The following is a 24,601-nucleotide window of genomic DNA, read 5'->3' as shown; positions in this document are numbered from 1 at the left end:
CTCGGCCGTCTTCTTATGTTGATGGGGAAGTTTCTGTCCTGGTGATTGAGTCATGTGGTCTGTCTCTCTCTCTCTCTCTCTCTCTCTCTCTCTCTCTCTCTCTCTCTCTCTCTCTCAGTAAAACATGCACACAGCCACAGAGAGTCTCTCTCTGTGGCTGTGTGCACGCTTTACTGAGATAACAGCATTGCTGTTCCACTGCTGCAGCTCCTCAATAGCAGCATCCTTAAGGGCAATCGAACCATTTAATGTATCACAAATCACTTCCACACAAAATAATTTCCATTTACTTTGTGTTATTGTACCATTGAGTGGAGGACTACTGCTGCCCTCTCCTTTCTTTATTTATTATTGAGCTTAAATTTAATGCACAAGTCAGCAAACCATGTAAACATATACATCTTACAAATGAATAAAAAGATCACTCTCTTCCAAGTTAAATCTGATGTGGCAAATAATAGCTGTTTTGACTGGATAATGAAAAATGAATGAAAGTGCTTGTTTTTGAACTTTTGCACAGCACATAGTTGACTCAAAAACCAGCCCAAAACAATACATGGGAGGTTAGATTTGTAGAAATTACGTCCACATGGAGACCCGGAGTCGAGTTTCATGTGGCTGAATTACATAGCAATGGTAAAATCACAGATAATTAAATCTTTGTCTATTTCGTTTGATAATACAGAACACCAGCACCTCACAACAGGAGTCTGTATGGCGGTGAATCATTATTTATATATGTCTCATATGTGATGAAATTTAAGCTTGGTTTGGTTCTCTGTGGAGGGTCTTGTTAATGTAATAAACTCAGACCTTTTGCTTCAAACCTTCATTATATGACAGGACCAGATAGAGATGAGCAGAAGGGAACATTTCTGACCCAGTCTAACAGCACTGCAGTTTAATCTTGCTGTGGGGAAGCGCCGGGTGCTGAGGTAATAGCATTAGCATAATCAGCATTAAGTCTGGGCATGAGAGGAGAAAAGCTCCATTGAGTCTAATGGAGGAGTGAGAGGGTATGAGGTGCATGTCAGCTTAAAGGGACGGTATGAATGTATTTCCTCTAAAGACGGAGGTGGTTTTGGGGATCATGAAGTCAAGCTGTCCCTTCCTCTACTCCCTTAGCTGACATAACGGAACCGGGCCCTTGGTCTTCTCCTCCAAGTGGGTTGTGCTTTCCAGTTCCACTGTGTTGCCAGATGAGATGTGGTACCTCTCAGCTTAGTAGCAGCATTGTGATTTGGGAGAGTTTTAGGTAGTGGGTGGAATTGGCAATGACTTAAAAATTGGGAAGAATATTGTGTAATATTGTGTTTTTTCAAAAAATCTGATACATTTGAGTAATGCTTGTTATATAATGAATTAAATATATGTTTTTAAATTGGACAACGACAATATTTTCATTTCTGCGAGTGGAATTTCTTACAGTGAGAATAAGGACTTATTGGTATGATTAAAATTTCTATGTGCACTTAAGTGAATTCTTTTTAGTTTATGTTTTTTATTGTAATTTGGAAGCTTTTAAAGGTATATTATGCAAAACTCACTTTTTGCATTATTTCCTTATTGTGATGTCACAATAAGGAAATTTGCATAGAACCACCCTGGCACCACCCCTCACCTGCTTAAACATGCAATGGCTGGGGCATGGCCAGCAACAGATTATTTGCATAGAAGTGACAGAGCCCTTAAACGTCTCATTCTGAAAGGAACTGAAGCTGGTGAGAATAGAGCTGGTGAAATCTTATGTGAGAGTGATCTTGCGCAAAGAATTTCATGGACATGTTTTGTGTAGCCCATAGACCTATTCTAATTTGTTTAAAAAGAGGTATAATATGTCCCCTTTAAAGCCTCTTTAAGGTTTATTATTGCTCAGCTAAGTTCATTTTTAATGTTTGATTAGGCGAGTAAAACGCAGAATTAATCGTCTCAGTAATCTGTAGATTACCCGATTACTAACAGTGACAGCCCTAAAGCAAGAAAGCATTTCAAATCAATATGATATATGTTCTCACTGATATCGTGGCCTGCCAGCGCTCTCTCTCTCTCTCTCTCTCTCTCTCTCTCTCTCTCTCTCTCTCTCTCTCTCTCTCTCTCTCTCTCTCTCTCTCTCTCTCTCTTTCTCTCTCCCTCTCTCTCTCATATATCAGCAAAGCATGGAAGGATGGAGCATGTAACAAATTGCTGTGCATTAATTACCACCCTGATCCGTTCCTCTCCCGTTTTCTCTGCAGCCTTCTCCCCTTCTTATGCACTAATGCTGTCATTGATCTCGTCCCTTCCGCACTTTTGCCGCACCCCATCCGTCTTTCCAAGTGTTACATAATCCCAGCCCTATTGATCTCCATAGTGATCTCAGGAGCTAGAGCTAATCTAATCAGGGTGCTGTGTGTGGGGTCTCCAGGGGGGGGGGGGATGGGGGGCTCCAGCAGCCTTGGGGCAGGTGCAGTAGAGTGAGAGGGAGCAAGGGAGGAGGGAGTGATGGTGTGTGGAAAACAGTGGGGCTGTAAATCCAACAGGCCAGAAAATAGCTCATCATTCCAGCTGACTGCCACACAGCAGGCTGATAAAGCCCAGCCGTTGTGAAGCATGGTGGCCCACACTGCGAGGGTGTTAAACAGCAGCCCATCAGACCTTCACTCACACTGAACCCAGGTTGGACTGAAGTCATGCTTTTAAATCTGGAATTAAGTCATAAAAATGTGTTCCAAGCCCAGATTTAGACACTAAGTATACAGTGCAGCAACCTGCTCAGGGTTGCCAGATTGGACAGGATTACAGCATTATCCTTTCAGTGCAGGTAGCAGTTCCTATGCATCCCCAATCAAATGGTGCTATCAAGCTGGAAGAATGAAGGCTATTTTAAACAAAGAGAGAGAGAGAGAGAGAGAGAGAGAGAGAGAGAGAGAGAGAGAGAGAGAGAGAGAGAGAGAGAGAAAGATACAAAATAATATTTTATATATCTATATATGCACTGAACAATCACTGGATTAGGAATACCTCATTCCTAGGAATATCTACCCTTACTGTCCATTTTATCAGGTCCACTGACCATACAGCAGCACTTTGTCGTTCTACAATTACAGACTGTAGCCCATCTGTTTTTTCTGCATACTTTTGTTACCCTGCATTTCAATGCTCAGGACCCCCAGAGGAACTCTGATAGAGCAGGTATGATTTGGGTGGTGGATCATTCTCAGCTCTGCAGTGACATTGAAGTGGTGGTGGTGTGTTAGTGTGGTTTATGCTAGTATGAGTGGATCAGACACAGCAGTGCCCTCACTGTCCATTCTGTTAGACACGCCCATCTTGTTGGTCCACCTTGAAGATGTAAAGACAGAGACAGTAGCTCATCATTGGACACAGGACGCTGTTGGCTGAATATTTTTGGTTGGTGGAGTCCAGCAGTGACACTGAGTGGTTTATGAACTCTAGAAGCATTGCTATGTCTGATCCACTCGTACCAGCACCACACACAATAAACACACCACCACGTCAGTGTCACTGCAGCGCTGCGAATGATCCATCACCCAAATAAAATGGTGGACCTCTTGGAGTCCCGGCTGTTGAAGAACAGGGTGAATGCAGAAAGTATGCAGAGGAACAAGTGGACTACAGTCCGTAATTGTAGAACTACAAAGTGCTCCTGTATGGTCAGTGGAGCTGATAAAATGGGCAGTGAGTGTAGATATAAAGTAGGCGTTCCTAATCCAGCGATCGTTTATTATACTGACATATAGATACAGACACTGAATATATTACAATATTATATATAGGGATTAAAGTGTTATGTCTTAATCTTTCTACAATATTCATGACAATATTCAATATTAGATTTCATATATTTTATTATTGCAGTTTTAAAAAGGCATAATTTGATCTTCAGCCCAGCAGAATTTTACTGACTCCAAGCCCCAAGTGACCCCTGAGTCATGCTTTTAGATCCGGCATTAAGTCATGAACAGTCTTTCCTCATAAGCCATCTGATAAAAATGTTGTTTTCCTCGTTTCCGCAGTGAGAGCGGGTGCCTGCCTCTAGCTGTGCCATATGCTCTCGATATGGTCAGTGAATCTCAACCATCTGGTCCAAATTTGTCCTTAGACCCTTCAGACATTGTTGCTGTTGCACAGTTGACCTTTCATGATTAGTTTATTCCAGGGTGTTGAGAGTAACATCTCCACTGGAGCGCATATGTAAATCATTATTGATCTAAAACCAACGGCTCATCCAGCGGAAGAATGGAAATATATGCCTCCACCATACACACACACACACACCTTTCCTGCTGTACAATAAATGCTTCTTCTAGTTTGTGAAGGCTTTGTACTAAATCTTTCAACAACTCTATGTGGATGTGATGGCATTCAGCCATGAGAGCATTAGTGAGGTCAGGTACAGATATGGGACGATTACTGCTGGACAACAACTGCCAGGCCAACTCATTCCAAAGGTGCTGTATAACTCCGGAGAGTTTCTGTTGTTAAATAATAATAATAAATCCATGCAACATCTGTCTTTGAAGTTTTAAACTGCACGGTCACAGAAAAACTTATAATTGTTTCCTTCTACCATCTTTCTCATTGGAATTTGCTGTTGTCTGTAGAGAACAAATGACCCCACAAACAGCTGCCATACATTTGTTCCACATTGTTCTGAGCCTGCACCTCAGCTTTAGTTTGACTGATGACTGTGAAATATTTCTGCATATTCCTGTTGAATTTTACTGTCATTGATTAATCTCATTCAGCTTTGAAGGCCATGGCAAACAGGCCCCAATGACCATCTACAACAGGGTGAATTTGGAAGGACATTTTATAACGTTGTGAATGGAGGAGAAGGTTGTAGAACAGTAGAAATCCAGAGAAAATTCTAGTAAATAGTACATTTATTCATTCATTCATTCATTATCTGTAACCCTTATCCAGTTCAGCATCGCGGTGGGTCCAGAGCCAACCTGGAATCATTGGGCACACGGGAATACACCCTGGAGGGGGCGCCAGTCCTTCACAGGGCAACACAGACACACACACACATTCACTCACACACTCACACCTACGGACACTTTTGAGTCGCCAATCCACCTACCAACGTGTGTTTTTGGACTGTGGGAGGAAACCGGAGCACCCGGAGGAAACCCACGCGGACACAGGGAGAACACACCAACTCCTCACAGAATAGTACATTTAATAATATTAAAATGTGAGAACAATTTTTTTTTGTCTGAAAATCATGGAACCGGGTGAAATGACAAGAACTTTGTAGCACTTTTTAAATGAGAACACCCTAGAACCCTTAATAAGAGCTAAGTCTCTAGGCGTTCAGGATCAAGCCAGCATTTTAGAAAGCTGTAAATGTGGGGAAAGTATTCTAGAACAGTTTATATGAAAAGAACATGATAACAAACAGGGAGTTAAGTCTGAATTTTAGATAACATTCTTAGAACAGTGAGAGAAGTGGTGAGCATTCTAGAAAGTGTGAATGTAGAACCATATTCTAGAACATACTAGGAATAATTCTGAATGAGCTTTCAATAAACCCATCTTTGTTTCTTTCCCCCATAGTGCTCTTTCTTACCAAAGTTCTCCATCCACATAGAGACCAAGTACGAGGACAACAATGGCAGCAATGACAATGTGAGTAAATACCAGTGGTGTGTGTGTTTGTGTGTGTGTGTGTGTGTGTGTAAATGTGACCTACTTTGGGTATTTGTAGACCACAAATGTCCTGACTGTAGGAAAAGCATTAAACAGACAAAAGCAAAGTCAGGTCAAAATGGTCCTGACTTTCTAAAGTGCTCCAGTGCTCTGTGTTGATATATTTATTTTATATTGGCTATTGATATCAGGGAATGTGGATTAAAGTGAGAATGTTTCTCATTTTACTTACTGACTGTTAAATATCATAGAACATATTAATATTTATATCGCAGTGCACAAAATTCAGAGACCACGTATCCTTTGTTAAATTTTTAAGTTCATATTGTGTTGCTGTGGAATAGGGTTGTGTGCTATGGATTTGGTAAATTGTTGCTAAGCAGCTGTTAGGTGGTTGCTAGGTGGCTGCTATGGAATAGGGTTGTTTGCTATGGAGTTACTAAGTGGTTGATAAAGGGGTTGCTATGTTGTAAGGTGTTGGTTGCTAAGTGTTTGGTAAGGTGTTGTTCTGGTGTCGGTTTTGGTGGCTAATGTGTTATTAGGCTGGGCTGTTGCTAAGGTGTTGATAAGCAGTTGCTAATATGTTGCTGTGTCCTAGGTGTTGGTTGCCTAAGTGATTCCTAAGGTAACAGGGTATAGCCGAGGGCTGCGTCGAACATTGCGTGCTTCCATACCAAACAGTACACAAAAGCAGATGAATAGTATAGTATAGTATTTATCAAGCAATATGCGAAAAAGTCCCCGGATGACAGACAGATGACAGAGAAATTTTGAAGTATGTATCGCAGAAAGAGGGGAGGCGTGTTTTAACAAGTGTAATTATTATAGAACAATAAAAATGAAAAATATTATGATTATGGGCAACATTAAGTATTGTTAGGAGTAACTCTGCAGAAAACAACAAACCCATTTTGCTTGTTATATAAGGTGGTATTAACATAACTTGCAAATTTTTAAAGCAAACTAATAAATAAATTACTCATAGTGCATCTTCTCTGAGCTACTGCATGATGCCGTCTCAGTGTGGAGTTTGAATCCATGGAGAAAAAGTAAGTTTCACAAAAAGATACAAAATTTAAACAATAGAGTTGGCAAACAGGGCTTTTAGAAAGTAATGGGACTTTTGATGGTGGTGGTCTGAAGACACACATCAAAGGACTTTGGTAAAATGCCTGATGTAGTGCGTCCGAGGTTGTGTGGATGGTGCACACATGTATGCTGAATGAGCTTACTGCTTTAACAGTCGAGCAGTGCGCACTGGATCCAATTCAGTACGTACTGTTCAAGTACACGATTATGGACAAAGCCAAGGTGTTGCTAGGCATTTGCTAAAGTGATTGGTTGCTAAGCTTTTGTTTGAAGAGTTACTAGGTTTTGTTTTAAATTAATGGGGGTCTATTGGCTACTGGTCAACAGCCCATTATGACATCATCAGTGTGACCTGTGTTTATTCGTACAGGGAAGACATATATGATAATTTTATGAAAAAATACATATATTCAACAGAATATTGCATTGAAGCTTCAACATCTAATTACAAATTTTAAGTTTTCAGAATTTGTGTCAACTTTTTGTCTTTATTTCGGGTGGGTTTTTTTTTCTAGATCTAGTTCTCAAAAGATAAACTTTTCAAAAGTTATACTACATTTTCTTTTTCATATGATCCAAGTAAACTCAGATTCAGTGCTATTAATGTCTCTTTGCAGGTGGCTTTTCTTTTACAGTGAATAACTTGCATTTAAAGTCTGTTTTGACAGGATATTAAATAAATATACTGGTATGATGTTTGTAGAGAAGGACTTATAGTTGGGGAACAAAAAACTTATCCAGCTCTTAGCCAGAGGGGAATACAGTCAGGCTAGTGCTTAAGATATTTTATGGCTGTTCCACTCGCTCACTATTACTATTTACTGAGCTTATGAATCCACAGAGCCTAAAGAGGGATTCACTGCTGTCCCCTGCTTAATATCACTTTAATGAAAAGCAAATAAAACTCCTTTAACATGGCCTGAGATATGATGTATTATCTCATTAAACATTGAAAGAACACAGCCTCCTGCTTATAACGCTTTCCTATCACTTTATTTTAATATTTTGACGTTTTCACTGCCTTGCTATCACTATGGAAACCATCACAGGCAGGAGATCAGAGTGGGGATGTAGCTGAGCCACAGAATTATTCATTATTCTGTTCTCTGAGCTGTGACTTGTCCTGGAGTGAATTTTGGCAGAACTGCTCTTTCTGATAGGCCTGGCCTATTTCCAGCCTGAGAAGTGCTAGCTCTGTGGGGAGAGATGAGCTGTATGCACCGTGTTAGCATCTGTCTACACATCTATACACACTTGCTCATGAAATCGCTGATGTCACCTCATCTACAGCAGCCCAGTCAGGACATTCTTGAGTCTTTTTATTAGTTGTCAAGCCTACACTTCCATCACAGTGATATATTTTTATATCAACCTCAACCAGATGGCTTAACATCTAGAGAGCATATGGCTGTGCATTAATTGACACTGCCCTGATTGCCTTCATGCTGTTTTCGATAGTCTACAATCTTTAATTCTACTGAATATCACAATTTGAAAGATGTGTAGTGGTTTGTCATATGCATGTGCCAGGTCTTTAAAGAAAGGATGTGCACATTTTACAACTGGAACTTCGTATTTACCCAGTCCTCTCCCCAAGCTGCCAATTCCACAGATTAGCTAGGACTCTCTCAGTCACACCATTGTTTCCAAGCCTAGAAATGGTAAATGCAACACATACTTCCTCTGGGGCATTTGAAACTAGCCACCACTTCTTTTCAAATTGTGCCAAACACAGTCTTTTGACGTATGAACTTGAAGTGGAACACTACTGGCGCTTTTCCACTTGCTCGACTCAACTCGCTTTTTTTTACCTGGTACTGGGTTTGTTTCCACTGCCATTTCTCTCCCCTGAAATGTAGCTGCTGACATCACAAATCACCCTCACTAACAGGTGCTGGCGGTAACATTAAGTATTGTGCTGAACACAGACTAGCCCCACATCAGTTCAGACAGATCAGTAGTTTTTTCATTCCTTATAGCATCATTGCATCAACTCTTGCTGGATTCTCCCGTAAGCCAGGAACTGAAGGAGTGTTTGAACCTCTTCGAAAGACCACAGCAGAATCTTAAAAGCTGAAGCTGCCATAGTGAGTCAGATAAAAATAAATGAACTCATTACTGTAGCTTGGAGGTTTTACAAAAGGCTCGTTTCTGTCTGGCCAATCAGCCCTCTGCAAGGTTTAGTCTCTCTTGGCTCACTTGAAATCACAAGCAAGCCAGGACAAAAAAGTACTTTGACCCAGGTACCAAAAAAATTGAGTAGAGTTGAGTTGAGAAGAGTAAAGCCATTTCTCAATACGTGTTCTTGTCTTTACTTGTGTTCTCGTGTTCTTGGGGAAAGTCATCAGTATCAGCCCAAGTACTGTTCCATTTACAAGTCCACATTTAGCCAAGTACAGTTCAAATACCCGGATGTGTTCTTGCTCCGCCCATAATATATCAGGGATGCACTGGGACGTGACTTCTGTAGACTTGAGAGAGTCAGATATCCCAGAATGCATTTCGCACCATCCTTAGCGCTGAACCTGAATATTACTTAAATATGCTGCAGTCCTCAAAGTGCCTCTGTGCATCTACCGGTGGAGCACTTGTTCTAGATCATGTCCTAACATCATCTCTTTTAAGCATCTTATGTACAGGCTCTGCCCTCAGGCATCATTTGTCAGGTGTTATTATTCAGGACGTTGTCCGGATGATGACACGCTCCCATTTCAATATCGAACTTCAAGAGTCTGAGTGTTGTTGGGGTTGATCTGAGGCCTCAGGCAGTGAGCTTTGATTCCTGAGCTGAAGGATGATGCCTGAGGATTGGGTGTGTGAACAATGATACCTGAAAGCTGAGGGCTTATACCTGAGTGGTGGCTCTTGAAGTAGGATTCCCAAGTCCTGAAGGCAAAGTATGATTCCTTAGGCTTGAGCAAATTTGAGTGATGCCCTGAATGATCCATGAGGGTTGAGTCTGAGTGTGAAAAATGCAGAGCCTAAGTGTGTGGACAGCTGCCCCTCCAACATTTCTTCTTAAATCAAGCAGTTGGTTTCCATTCTTTTGGATAAATAGTGTAGTGGAGTAGAGGCCATGAGGATGTCCTCATATACTCATCCCGTACTATCAACCTTCCTCTTTTATCTGCAGTGGAGACAGATGCAGCTTTTACATTAGTTATTGGGCTTCAGATTATTCCTGTTGAAAGGCTTCTGATGGAGATTTATTTTCACTGTCATCTTCCTTAGAAACTTTCTGAGAGCACTGAGTTCTATATAGTGCTGTGTCTGACTGTCATGACAATTTTTCTGCCATCCTGTACTCCATTCATAATTACTCAGTATCTGACAATATAACTGTGACAGTGCTAGGCTGAATGTTCCACCGCCCAAAATATGCAGCCTAATGCAAATTCCAGTGCTGGTGTTAAATCTGTCGTTAATATTTGACAGTGGAACAACTAACAACGCTCAAAGAGCTCAAATAATTTTATTCAAATCTTCTCATTCATCTTAAAGGGACACTAGGTGGTATTTTTACCTTTAAATTACAGCTTCAAAATCACTGCGATGCTTCACTGACTTGTAATTTGGCGAATAGAGCTTTTGTTGTTGTTACTTCAGACTTAGACCTGCAGAAACTGCACTATGTAACTTTCGGGAGATGATACCCCCCCCCCTTAATTTCTGCACAGTGCTGGTATGGGTGTCTAGAAGTAAAAATAGCTACATTTACATACAGCGCTTTTCCACTGCACATTACCTGCTTGGCTTAGCTCTGCTCTACTGTTTTTTTTGTTTGTTTGTTTGTTTTTTAACTTTCTGTTATGACCTGTAAATATTGTACAGCTCTGATTAGCCAGACTCTTCAGTCAAGATGCAGTGCAGACATCCAGCACAAACTAGGCAGCGCATAAAGTTGCCATCACCATTGTTGTGGTTTACAAAGCCCACAGTTCCCATTAGAGACTGTGTTTTGTGAAATCACCTTTTACACCAGCTTTAGGGGGTGATGGAAAAGTGACCAGGTACAATGCGCCAAAAAGCGAGTAGAGCCAAGTAGCGTTGAGTAAAGTATATACCATGTGAGTGGAGAAAGGCCAATAATGAACCTTTAAACTGTGCAGAAGTTCCATTTTTTTGCCTCTGTTCCACTGTAAATGGTGCTACATTCTCAAAGTGTAATTACCTCTATGTTTAAAGTGTATTGTTGAATTTGAATGAGCATGATATTTTTTAATGACGAATACCAGCTGGCTTTATTGGGCAACAAATATCCTTTGGTCCCTAGTCTCCAAAACATGGTAGGAATCTGTGTGCTATCACATTCTTCTCCCAACTCACTGGAGTCTTATCATATTTTACATTATCACATCTACATGCTGCTTTCGCAGCTGCCTGTCCTGCATTGAACTGTGTTTCAGCTAAAGCTATGAGTATTGAAGGCCACGTCTGAGTGTGGTGTAAATGCTGTGTGTGTGAGAACAGTATGTTCTCCCACAGAAGAGCTGCTCTTTCATATTGCAGGTGTATTTCTCACTCTCTTCCTTACTCTCTGTGTGTTCTGTGTCACCTCATAATACACCAGAGCAAGAGAGATTAGAGTGAAGGTTAATTAGCAGGATTGAGGTGAATTATCCTCATTTATGTTGCTCTCCCTGGCTGCCTTCATTTCTCTCCCTTTGATGTTGTATGTCTCCTCCATTAGAATATGTGGTTAAGATTTGTGAACTCCTGCTCATCCAAAGTTTCAAATGACATATCTATTAAAGGAGTTTGCAACTGTAATAAAAAACATTCATTCACTCGCTCACTATCTATCTGTAACCGTTTATCCAGTTCAGGGTCGTGGTGGGTCCGGAGCCTACCCAGAATCATTGGCCGCAAGGTAAGAATACACCCTGGAGGGGGCGCCAGTCCTTCACAATCCACCTAGCAACGTGTGTTTTTGGACTGTGGGAGGAAACCAGAGCACCCGGAGGAAACCCACGCGGACACAGAGAAAACACACCATACTCCTCACAGACAGTCACCCAGAGAAAACCCACGCAGACACAGGGAAAACACACCACACTCCTCACAGACAGTCACCCGGAGAAAACCCACGCGGACACAGGGAAAACACGCCACACTCCTCACAGACAGTCACCCGGAGGAAACCCATGCGAACACAGGGAGAACACACCACACTCCTCACAGATAGTCACCCGGAGGAAACCCACACAGACACAGGGAGAACACACCACACTCCTCACAGACAGTCACCTGGAACTTTTTCGTATTTACCCAGTCTGCAAGTCCCCAAGCTTAGATTAGCTAGGACTCCCTCAATCACTCCATTGTTTCCAAGCCTAGAAATGGTAAATGCAACACATCCTTCCTCGCAGACATTTGAAACCAGCCACCACTTCTTTTCAAATAGTTACAACAAACTGCCTTAGGACAGATAAACACACTTTATCTTTTTTACACTACTGGTGCTTTTCCACTGCATGGTACCAACACCTGAGAGACTTTAAAAGACGCTTAGCTTCGGAATGTAAACAACCAGAGAGAAGTGCGATTGCCCACAATTGTAGACGTTCCCTTTAAGGGTGTAAATAGGTAGTTTGCCTCTCTTTAATGCAGTAATATCTACTTTTCTGAGAAGGCTTTACTACTAGATGTTAGAAGGTTTCTCTGGTGATATGACGGCATTCAGCCACAATTATCATGAAGTCAGGTATTGATGTTGGAACATTTGTTTTGGATCAGGGACTTTGAGTATCTTCATAGTTATAGGATGGGGCTCCAACACTCCATGCAATGTAGATTCACTGTGCATGATGACCTCATGCTAATACGGATTTCCAAACCATCCTATTTAATTTCTTTCTTTTCTGTTAAGATTATACAAGCTATGCTTGCATGTTAGAACCTCTGTGTCCACAAAAGGTGCAGTGGAATTTATATAAGGGGTGTATACATGTGGTTGGGTATGTGGTCTCTATCTGCATTAGTTTCTTTTTATTTTTCTCCCAAGTTAATATAAGTTTATCTGCAGTCTGTACATCCTTGGCCTCTATCCCCATTACTGCCATCATTCAGATATCTTTCCTCCCACTTACCATATATTTTCTCCCTCTATAGCTCATATTCAATCTACTGGTGTTCTGCATTACTATGGTTTTCAGTGTTACATTAGCAGCTCTCTGTTGATGTGTATTGATAAGGCATTGGTGCTTTAGAGCGCTTGTTGTTGACAGGCAGATAGCAGAGATCTCACTGGACTCTTTAATGCCAAGGCACTCTCTCAAACCATTAAAGCCTTTGTACGTTTCTAAACACTCTTAAGGCTCGACACCAGCAAGAGCAAGAGCAAGAGCAGGAGTGAGCTTATGCAACAGTAGACTTCTACCTACATAAAGCTCTCTCAGTTCCTCAGTCAGAAACCCAGAGCTCCTCCTAGTGTCCAGCAAAGAAACAGCACTTAGGAAAGGACAAGACCACAGAAATGGCACAGTGCTGCTTGTCTTTTCCAATACAGATACTGAAATACTGAAATCCTATTTATTGCTGGATGTTGATCTCTATATATATATATATTTTCCCCTTCGAGTCAGCGTGGGTTTCCTCCGATTTCCTCCCATGGTTCAAAAACCCACGTTGGTAGGTGGATTGGCAACTCATGAGTGTCCATAGGTGTGAGTGTATGAGTGAATGTGTGAGTGTGTGTCGCCCTGTGAAGGACTGTTGCCCCCTCCAAGGTGTGTTCCCGCCTTGTGCCCAGTGATTCCGGGTAAGCTCCGGACCCACCGCGGCCCTGAACTTGATAAACGGTTACAGACTATGAATGAATTAATTTTCTACTGGTTTCAGGTTAATACTGATACTGTACAGTCAGTCACATCTCTAACATTTGTCCTGCCTGATAGAACTGCTTGTACTCTGCCACAGCTGACCAGCTGTATATGCTCTGCAGCTCTGCTGAAAGATTCTTTGTTGTTCTCCATCAGATCTTTGATGGTGAACCCAGAGACGAGGATACTGAAGTATGTTTCATCGACATCGCATATGATGAGATCCCAGAGCGCTACTACAAAGAGTCAGAGGTAAGAGAGCCAGCCGCAAGAGACAAAGAAAGACACCTGTACCCAATCTGTCAAAATCTGGCTTCCTGTTGAATAGACTTCTGTGGAGAATCTGGGAACTGGCCATCACTTTGTGTATATATTTATATATATATAATTTATTAATGTATAATCAATTTGATGCCTGCTGCACATTCCAAAACACTTTGAACAGGACAAAATATGTGATAAGTGAAAAGTTCATATAAATTTCATTTCACACTGAATATGAAAAGTATAATCTCTATGTCGTTGCAAACAAAAATAGGTTGTTGCATCACTTTATGACAACGGTTCTGTCTCTGCAAAGAATTTAGGCCTTTTTCCAAATTCAATATTGTGAAATGATTCAGGAAATCTGAAGAAACACAAGGCTATTTAGGATAAGGTTGGGAACCAATGTTGACTAAACCTGATGTTTGAGTCCTCAGATGGCACTGGATAAGAAACTGTGATGCTACAGTGATAAATATAGCCACGTGGGTTTTTGAGCACCTAAAAACAAAGTTAACCGAGTCTGCCACTGCATCAAGATATACAACCTAGAACTCTATTACGCAAGGAGAAATCTGTGCAGAACCACATATACATTTTCTGAGCCCCACGATGGTAGAAATGTGCAATGTGGTCAAAGGACTTCATGTTTCCGCTTGTTTTCATGAAAAATAAAGATTGTGGTTTCTGTGCTAATGACTAAAAGGACCATCCCGACTGTTATCAGTGACCACAGCATAGGAGACTTCCATCGATGTGGGTTTTTAGAGAAGACACATGCTGTCATTAAGATGACCTCTTCTGCTGGAAGTCCATGGTTATTTCAGCAAGATGATACCAGGCTTCACGCTGCACCTGCCACAACAACATGGCTTCGTAGACTGATGACGTCTACGAATAATTGTTTAAATTAGATTTCTGGCCAAACCATTACGTCTGTCACATGCGTCATTATCAGGATCAATATACCTCTGAGTGCATTCACACTTAAAGGCACAGTATAACGACCTGGAAGTCATGTTCTAGCCCTGTTATATCATGTTTTCCACCCAAGTTTTACAGGAGAGTAGAACTCGCTCTCCAGGGGCTACATTTTTTTTTCTGTCAGAAGCAGAAAAGAGAGAGTAGTTTTTTTTGAGGCTGTGATATTGAATTACTTTCTCTATAATGGGCGACTGGTTTTCATCTAAGGGGAACATGTGTCCATGTCGTTCCAGACATGTGGTTGGAAGGTGTTGATGCTGCTCGTTTGCAGACATAAGCATACACACAGACTAAGACACACTCAAACATTTAAATGCAACAAATGCTTTATCAATCAGCTATATTTACCCATTAGCCACTAGCCGTTGACCAACACCTGTCCCTCGTAGCGCCCCTGTACTGATCATTTCTTTCTCTCTCGCTTTCTCCCACTTAACTATCATGTTCCTTTTCTCTCTCTCTCTCTCTCTCTCTCTCTCTCTCTCTCTCTCTCTCTCTCTCTCTTGGGGAGAATGAATAGCTGGGATGAGGCTGAGAGTGTTATCTTGCTTTAGCAGTGGTGTGTTCTAACCTGGGCTGAGTTGTCACTGGAGGAACAATGAGCAATGATCTATTATTAGCCGCTGTGGGAAAAGGATGGCTGATGTTGTGTAATCTTGTGATGAAGTGATCAGTCTTGAGTCACATCGTACCCCTCTGGCACACTCCAGAATCAGACTGACAAACACATTCCAACCCTGTTCTCATCAGACTCCTTTTTCTCTTGGTTAGCTCTTAGCTGTAGAGAAGTATTACTTTTCATCTACTAGACTCTTCTGATGTAATCACATCATTTATTTACATAATAGTGAATGAACTGGAATTCTGTTGAGAGACCACTGAATATCAGAGACCGACCTTCATTTGTTTAGCATCCAGTCGGCCAAAAGCCATAATATACATACTTTATTTCTAGTTAGTCTTTCCCCTAACTCCGGCCGTCCTCTAATTCCGGCCACTACCATATATGGTGCAATTCCACTCTCTTCGCCAATCGCATTGGGTAAAACAATAAAACATAAGATCAAGCCTTAGTAGGGCACTTAAACATCAGTCTTGCAAAACAATCACATATCTAAACAATATTTAAGTATCTCTAACAGTGTTGTAATTGTTTCTGTGCAAAACTGCATGTAAAATACAACACATTTCCATTTTGCGACAGATATTTCCCTCAGTGTAAAAGTTAGCTTAGCGGTTAGCTTCCTTTTCTCTGAGGGGAAAATCTACCGCCATTGTAGTCCTTACATGTAGAGTACGGATACCAACACAGGACAAACGTAATCTTATTGTGAACCTCTCAAAACCACTGAATGTGGTAGCAACAGTCTCGTTTGACTGTCACAAGCAGGGGAGGTGGCCGAAGTTAGGGGGCGCTAATAATCTTAGCAGTATTGGCACCTACTTAAACAAAAGCGTTTTTATCTAAAAACATATTTTCTTTCAATGTCAAGCAAGTCTCGGACATTAATCTACACACATATGACTCTTGAAAAATGTTGATTTGAGTGAGTAAAGTACTTCTATTTATTTACAGTTAGCTAAGATTTCCAAAATTGTAATTAAAGTGGCCGGAAATTGGGGTAATTACGCTATATATATATATTTATATAAAGAATTTGATATATCCATTTTCTTTAAGGAGATTATATTATCATAATTTGGAAATAGGGGTTTACAAAATGCAGCTCAGACAATAAAAAACTAAAATAATAATAATAATAATAATAATAATAATAATAATAATAATAATAATAATATAATCTATGCAAGACCTCAAAACTTGCATACCATCAAATCAGATGTTCCTACTGAAGAGTACCAACTGATAAAATAATTCAGACTGTATTGGAAAATGCTTTAAATACGGCTGGTGGTCACTGAAGGTGAATCACTGACTCTCAATTGCTTGGATTGAATTAAGGATTGAATAGTGTATATCTGATGACTCAAATAGTCGCTTGCCTTTGCCAGCAGATCTAAAACAAACTCATAGAGAGGTCTGTGAATGTTTGATATTTCATTAAAACATTCTACTGCCGTGTTGAAGCATGTTTTAATCTAGAAAGTGCTCAATCGGTTCTTTAAATGTATCACTTGCCAACATTCACTAATTTTAATCTAAGTAGAAATGGAGGTCATTAACAGGGAAAAAAAGTAAATGATTACTTTTTACTAACAGCAGCCTCCCACTTACACTAGAGTATAAGTGAACTGATGAAAAAGAAAGTAAACAGAGCCATCTAGAGCAGCTCGGGTTTCGGTCTGTCTGCCAGGCTTCCTGTATATAAATGTATAAATGAGTTAGAGAGGGAATCTGTAAGAGACTTTAATGAGAAAACACTAATGCTTTCACTAATGTTGTGTTTACTTACATCCAGAATTGTCTTGGAGCCCAGTTTCACTACAGCATCTTAATTATAAGATCGTTTGACTGGATGAGAGAGAATTTGGTTTGAAATTCATATTACCATTTAGAATCACCTTAGTGCTTAGATTAAATGTAAAATTTATCGTTATTTTGCTTCATTATAATATTAAACACAAATCGCCTCTACATCTAGGCATTAGAGGTATGAATTTCTAGAGAACTATAAAGTTCAGAAAGATTCATGTTCAAAAGTATCTGCGTGTTCAATGATTAGACAATGATTTTTTCTTTTTTTGCCCCTAAGAAATTACAGTGATCATCCCTCAAACAATTCACTACTTGATTGGCAGTGCATTATGACGCACGTCCCTATTTGTATGCAATCTTTCTTCCTGCACGTGTGAGTCACACTCATTAGCTTAAAAGAAAATCTTTGATTAATGGCAACCTGCGAGATGAAGATAAAGAGGGACCTCCTATTGTGTCAGTCCACAACTCATCCTACGAACCGCCTTCCGATGAACACTGCCTTTCATTTTAGATCAGTGACTGACGGAAGGCTTCATTGTAATTCAGGAACTGTACATCCACTTAGAGTAGAGTGTATTTGCAGTTTTAATTTGCTGACCACTGTTCACACTGTCTTTTCCAGGATCTGCGTTATTTTAAGTCCAAGAAAACAGAGCGGGGTTTGCTGCAGGACGGCTGGAGAGACACACAAGACCCCATCATGTGCTCCTATAAGCTCGTGTCTGTGAAGTTCGAGGTGTGGGGGCTGCAGACGCGTGTGGAGCAGTTTGTCCACAAGGTTTTAAATATATATATATATATAATATACACATATATATAACACACACTTATCAGAAACACATAGATGCCCTTTGCTGGTTAGTAAAGTGCCCATGTGTAATGCACCCATCCATCAATGGAACGAGATCATAATAGGACCACAGATGAACAGATATCATGTGGGTGGTGGACCATTCCAGGTAGGTGGTATTACACTAATATGAAGGTATTGTCAAGGACTGTACATGTCCTGGCCAAATTATTTAAAACTCCTACCTTATTAGTGCAGCTTGGCTATAGAACTGACTGGACCAGTGGCTTGGACCCATTTAGTATCCCTTTTCATGTTTACATCCATGTCTCACGAGTAGCTACAGTAGCCTAATTATACCATTCCAATATTTGGCTTCTTTAGAACACCAGCTTGGTTGGGACATAGCAGCAGTGAGTACATAAATCCAGTGTCATTCACTGTCCATTTATTTGTTTAAGGAAATTTGATACAAAGCTAATACTTCCCCCCACCAGGGGCAATAAGGTCCTAATTATACCACTGAAATGTACCAGTGTTCATAACTTTACAGTGTCCTTCTTGTACATGTGTCATGGCTGCCCTCACTCCCCCTCTCTTGAGTATCCTTCAGCACTGTTTGCCCTTGCCTAAGGATTCTTTTCCTCCCCTAAAGCCCACTGCATCCATTAGTCATATAGACATATTAGCAACAACGTTTATTAATCACAACCACTGTCCTTGTCTTTCTGTTGCTGTGAACAAATGGAGACTTTCTTCCTGATCTGTCTTTTTCGGTCTCTGAAGGTGGTAAGGGACGTCCTGTCACTAGGTCACAGACAGGCCTTTGCTTGGGTGGACGAGTGGATCGGTACGTAGACTGATCATCATGCTTTTTTTTCAAGGTTTTGGAATTAAAGATGTGTTTCTTACATGCATCGGTCGTAGGATGAAAACCTGACTCTGAGGAAGTATACCACACTAAGTTTGAGTTAGGTGTACACATATGTTTTACAGCAGTTTGTGTAACAACCGTCATTTTATTTCAAATGAAAAATACCTAAAGGTGAAGCATTAATATGCAACATTCACGATTGCTAACACTGAAATCATTATCTTCAAATCTTATAAACCAAACCGCAGGTACTTTGGAACAGAACAAATTGATGCACATGCTTTTGAAGTGTTTTTACTTTGAACTCATAACAAATGCAGTGACAAATAAACTCTTGTTGCTTGCCATTTTTATACTTACATAATTTTTGTTATTTTTTGTTGAATTACATGAATTGTCATTTTTAATACTACGCAACAGTTGCCAAAAAATGACAAAAGAGTGGGGGTGAATATTTGAATTTTGAGATACAACTATACATTATGCAAAGTAATAATAATAATAATAATAATAATGGGGCTCCAGGGACCTGACTGTCTGTGAGGAGTGTGGTGTGTTCTCCCTGTGTCTGGGTGGGTTTCCTCCGGGTGACTGTCTGTAAGGAGTGTGGTATGTTCTCCCTGTGTCTGCGTGGGTTTCCTCCGGGTGACTGTCTGTGAGGAGTGTGGTATGTTCTCCCTGTGTCTGTGTGGGTTTCCTCCGGGTGCTCCGGTTTCCTCCCACAGTCCAAAAACACAGGTTGGTAGGTAGATTGGCGACTCAAAAAAAATTGTCCGTAGCTGTGAGTGTGTGAGTGAATGTGTGAGTGTGTGTGTGTTGCCCTGTGAAGGACTGGCGCCCCCTCCAGGGTGTATTCCCGCCTTGTGCCCAATGATTCCAGGTAGGCTCTGGACCCACCGCGACCCTGAACTGGATAAGCGCTTACAGATAATGAATGAATGAATGAACTATACATTATGCAACATAATAATAATAATAATAATAATGATAATAATAATAGGGGCGGCACGGTGGCGCAGCAGGTAGTGTCACACAGCTCCAGGGACCTGGAGGTTGTGGGTTCGATTCCCGCTCCGGGTGAATGTCTGTGAGGAGTTGGTGTGTTCTCCCTGTGTCTGCATGGGTTTCCTCCGGGTGCTCCGGTTTCCTCCCACAGTCCAAAAACACACGTTGGTAGTTTGATTGGCGACTCAAAGTGACCGTAGGTGTGTGTGTGTGTTGCCCTGTGAAGGACTGGCGCCCCCTCCAGGATATATTCCCGCCTTGCACCCAATGATTCCAGGTAGGCTCTGGACCCACCGTGACCCTGAATTGGATAAGCGCTTACAGATAATGGATGGATGGATAATAATAATAATACAAAGCTTTAAAACTTATTTGTACACCTCATACATTGGCCATAATTTTACCTTGTTTGCGTTTGGTGGCCAAAGGGCTTTTTATGATTAATGTGGTCTACAATCACCTTTATTATGTTAATAGTCTCTAACATTGTATTGTGAATGTTTGTAATAGTTTGCCAAGAGCATGTGTCTGATGTTTCCCAACCATCATTGAACAATGAACTGTTTTTTATCTATCCACATTGCTAACGTTAGCAAATAGAACTCAACTAATGAGGCTTCCTTAATGAATGACTGTGACTGAAGTCTGTATGACATGAATTTCAAGACCAGACTCAAACCTGCAACAACATAAAAGTGGTTACAAGCACCATCAGGGCTGTAACTATGTGCTTACACGGCATCAGCCTAAGGACTTCGTTTGCTCTATAGCATCGTCTGCTCTTGTCTTACCTCCATTTCCGTATTTAGCCTGGTCTTAACAAACTGCTTAGCTGTGCTCTGTTACAAAGGCAGTGTTATTGGATCACTAGTTCACTGATTGATTATAAAACAAAATAAATAATCTGTGTTCCAACATCCAAAGCAGCAGTATGTTTGAAAATTCGTACAATCTTGTTCAAGAAAGAGACATGTGCAGTTTCTTTAAAGCAGGGTTATGTAAACAGCACAGCTCTGAGCTCGTACATCCTCCATCTCCCGCTGAGAGAGACTGCGCCTGCACTGTTTGAGGCTGATCTTTGATCCGACTGAAGAAAAGTAAGAGTTTGAACCAGTGTGTGAGCTTGGGAACTGAACCACGAAGGGAAAAAATGTTCTTAGGAGTGTGCTGTGATCTGGAGAATCACATCAAATATACATCAGGGCCAGCACTACCGTTTACGACACTTAAGCACTGCTAAAAAATAAAGCATTTTAATTCATAGTACTTCCTCTCTTCCACTATTATTTACATTAAATGAAATAGCCAATCATTCACGCTTAAATGGAGGAGATGCACCTAGTCAGTTGTAATTTAGTTACTTCTAGAACTATAAATTATTAACGCTCTCCTTAGCATAAATATAATTAAATCCAAAGCACTGTGAACATCATTTAACACATTATCTGTCATTTCCACTGTTCTGACTCGCTTCTTACTCCAAGCAACAGGGACTTTTAATTAAACATTTGCCATATGTCGTGATTCAAACATTTGTCAGCATCTCACACAAAAGGAGCTCTGGCCTTGGACTTCGTTCGTCATACACACTTCAGTGCCCAGGACATGTTTTTCAGGATATTTCTTACTTGTGAAAGCAAATCTTGGACTGCTCTGTAGTGTGACTAACATCTTTTAATCTCTTCTGAAAGACATGACGATGGAGGAGGTGAGAGAATACGAGCGTGCCACTCAGGAGGCCACCAATAAGAAGCTGGGCACCTTCCCCCCGTCCATCTCCATCAACGAGACGCCCCTGCCGGGCTGTGGCCGCAGCGGACCGTCCAGTGCTCCGTCCACTCCGCTGTCCACCGAGGCTCCCGACTTCCTCTCCGTGCCCAAAGACAGACCCCGGAAGAAATCGGCCCCTGAGACCCTCACCTTGCCGGACCCAGGAAGGAGAGATTCGGGCTACCGGCTGCCAAGTCTTTTCTCTTGGGGCTCCAGCTCCCACCAGCCTGAATGACCCCCAGCAGGAAAAGCCCAAGTTCACAAACACAGGAATGTGTCCTCAAGACACAAACCCAACGAGCCACTCTCTGCTTAAGCACAGAGAGAAAGAGAAATACAGAGAGAAGGAGAAATACACTCAGAAGCTAAACCACTCGCAAAAGTGGCTTTCCAAAGCTCTCTGACCTCAAACACCAAACAGGAACACAGCCAAGATCTACAGTAGAGCAGAAGAGCGCACTGACTTTTTAGAAGCATCTTAGTCCACAGTTAATGATATCTCAGGAGTTGTTGAACTGACACGGAGTTTGAGGTTTGTTTTCTGAATTTCTTACAGTTTCCTGGCTTCTGTAGTTTAGCTGTTTCAGGGAGGACGGACTGTACAGAAGATACGAGGGTGCGCATTTCAAGTGGGAAATATAAAGTATTTACTTGCTTTTCAAAGAAAACCTTGATTCTTTGAAACATTAACGTTAAACACGTTTTTAAACACAAATATTAATAGCTGAATATTAATCATCAACTCTTATTGGACTAGTTGGGGTTTCAAAACAAAACAAACAAAAAAAAAACAAACCCAACAGCTTTTACTTCTACTGAAACAGAGCTTGGTCCTCGATGTTAAGTAAATATTAGAGGAGGACGCCTGCTTTCTACTGCTTTATTTTACTGTTCTGTTTCTCATCTCAGTGAATGTTGTCTTGTGGATTTCTGTTTTGGTTGTTTTTTTGACCTCATTAGACTGGACCTGGTCTTTAACACCAGGATCAGATTTACTGACCAACCTTTGGAATTCTGTTTGCTGTGCTTAGAGGATTACTGTACATGCGAGTACAACAACTGCGCTACAGTTTATAACATTGTACAACATCATTTCATAACACTGTCCTTCATGTTATATCACTTTCCTGTTTTGGCTTCTGCAGACCTGAAAAACGATGCCTATAACTTCTTATTCCTTGTTACAATTTCCAAACTGGGTTGATCCTGCTAATTGTGTCTCAGTCTGTTGCTGGGTTTATGGATGGCCATGCTTCTGTATGTACAGTAGCTTACCCCTCCCATAAAAATGTGTCAGTCTGAGTAGTAGTCTGCCATATGAGTTGATGGATTGTACTGTATTTTACATCATATTTCCATGGTTTGGTAGTTTGTAGTGCACTGTAGTATAAGATTAGAAAAAAAAAATTCTCAAGGAATGCTTCTCAGGAGATCTGGATTGCTGTATAATATGTATGAGTGCTTGCCGCTGGACGCTGTGTACTATGTAAATTGAAAGGCTCTTTATTCTTGCTAGTTCACGCATATCTTCTCTTTCAGAAATCATGTTGTTTTCTAAGGAAGTTGATTGCCATATACAATCATTGTTGACGTGAGCATCCATTATGACAATAAAGCTTGTTCTCATGGCTGGAATTGCTGTTTCTTTTCTTTAAGTTCATAGGCATTACACGATATATGCCCCATTTGGGCAACCCCCGCTCATCTGTGTTTCTGCTGTAATCAGAATGTATTAAACAAGCTTTTTCCTCAAACACATCCAAACATTTTGGATTATTGCTGGGAAGACTTGATCTCACTAACAGTAGTTTAAATGAAAAAATAAATAAGGCTGATAAAGAAGTATGAGGAGCAAGAAATGAGATTAAACGTATTATGTGCTCCATCTAGTGGACAGAGATTTTAAAACGTTTTGTAGAAGTTTTAGCTTCTACAAAAAAAATGTAATGACTAGGGTGACCAGATCTGAGATGGTGTAAAAGAGGACACGTCCTGGGGGGGTGTGGGGTGATGAGGTCACGCCCCTCGCTGCCGTTGTATACTTAGCTAAACCTATGTGTGCTTTTAGGTCCTTTACAATTTTATTTGCTACACATCGGAAAACATGGGAATTTATTTTTTCATTCATCCCAGAACTTACATTTACGTTTCGGCATAGCTGCTCGAGATGAGGGTAGGTACATGAGCTTTGCCTGACGTAAACAAGGACTACTGACGTGCAGACTGACCAATTAAATGTTTACAGAGAAGGTTATCGACCAATAACGGTAGCTCCACAGTCACACCGTCCAATCAGAAGATTTTAGGCTACTTCACCACGCCCCCTTCTCACTCAAGCGAACCAATCGGAGTAGGGGAGGGCGGGACTAGTTTGTGAACGAAACTTCTCGAAGTTCTATGTAAGCTCTAGAAAAACAAAATCCCGGACCTTTGTGAAATTCCGGCCGGACATTTTTTTAAGTCTAAAAAAGAGGACATGTCCGGGTAAAAGAGGACGTCTGGTCACCCTAGTAATGACATCTCCTATTACAAAAGGAATTTATGGTCACTCTGTACTCATTCCATGTTTACAATTTACTATTTTTTATGTAAACTACTCTCAACAACGAGAATTCCTGTCATTGGTTCACACTTCTTAAAATGCCCTTCGGGTATTTGCTCAACAATTAGCTACATATTAAAAAAAAATGGCTTGCATAACTGATAGAAGACATGTTAAAGAATTGAAACGTATTTATTGAACATCTATAAAGAGGTAAATTAATGTTATCTTATATTCAGTGATACATAAAAATTGTTACATTTCTGTCAGTGTATAATTGGTTTAAAAGAAGAACCCTTTACTGCCAGCTTTATGTATTGCATGTCACAAAAATGTTCAGAGGTAAACACTGAAAAATACTGGACGT

General features: G+C 40.8%; 1 protein-coding gene across 1 annotated transcript in view; it reads left to right on the top strand.

Moving 5' to 3' along the window:
• Positions 1 to 23,291, top strand: part of pitpnc1a (phosphatidylinositol transfer protein cytoplasmic 1a) — a 99,368-nt gene extending 76,077 nt beyond the window's left edge. Inside the window, exons 5-9 of the mRNA XM_066642380.1 lie at positions 5,563 to 5,634; positions 13,722 to 13,817; positions 17,876 to 18,031; positions 18,830 to 18,893; positions 21,614 to 23,291. Coding sequence (XP_066498477.1) covers positions 5,563 to 5,634; positions 13,722 to 13,817; positions 17,876 to 18,031; positions 18,830 to 18,893; positions 21,614 to 21,927 — 702 coding nt within the window. The 3' untranslated portion in view covers positions 21,928 to 23,291. The remainder of the gene's footprint in view (positions 1 to 5,562; positions 5,635 to 13,721; positions 13,818 to 17,875; positions 18,032 to 18,829; positions 18,894 to 21,613) is intronic.
• The last annotated feature ends 1,310 nt before the right edge of the window (positions 23,292 to 24,601 follow it).

This window comes from Hoplias malabaricus, chromosome 13 (genome assembly GCF_029633855.1).
Source record: "Hoplias malabaricus isolate fHopMal1 chromosome 13, fHopMal1.hap1, whole genome shotgun sequence".
Lineage (NCBI taxonomy): Eukaryota > Metazoa > Chordata > Actinopteri > Characiformes > Erythrinidae > Hoplias > Hoplias malabaricus.
Note: the sequence above shows the minus strand (reverse complement) of the source record. Positions and strands in the feature narration are given on the sequence as shown.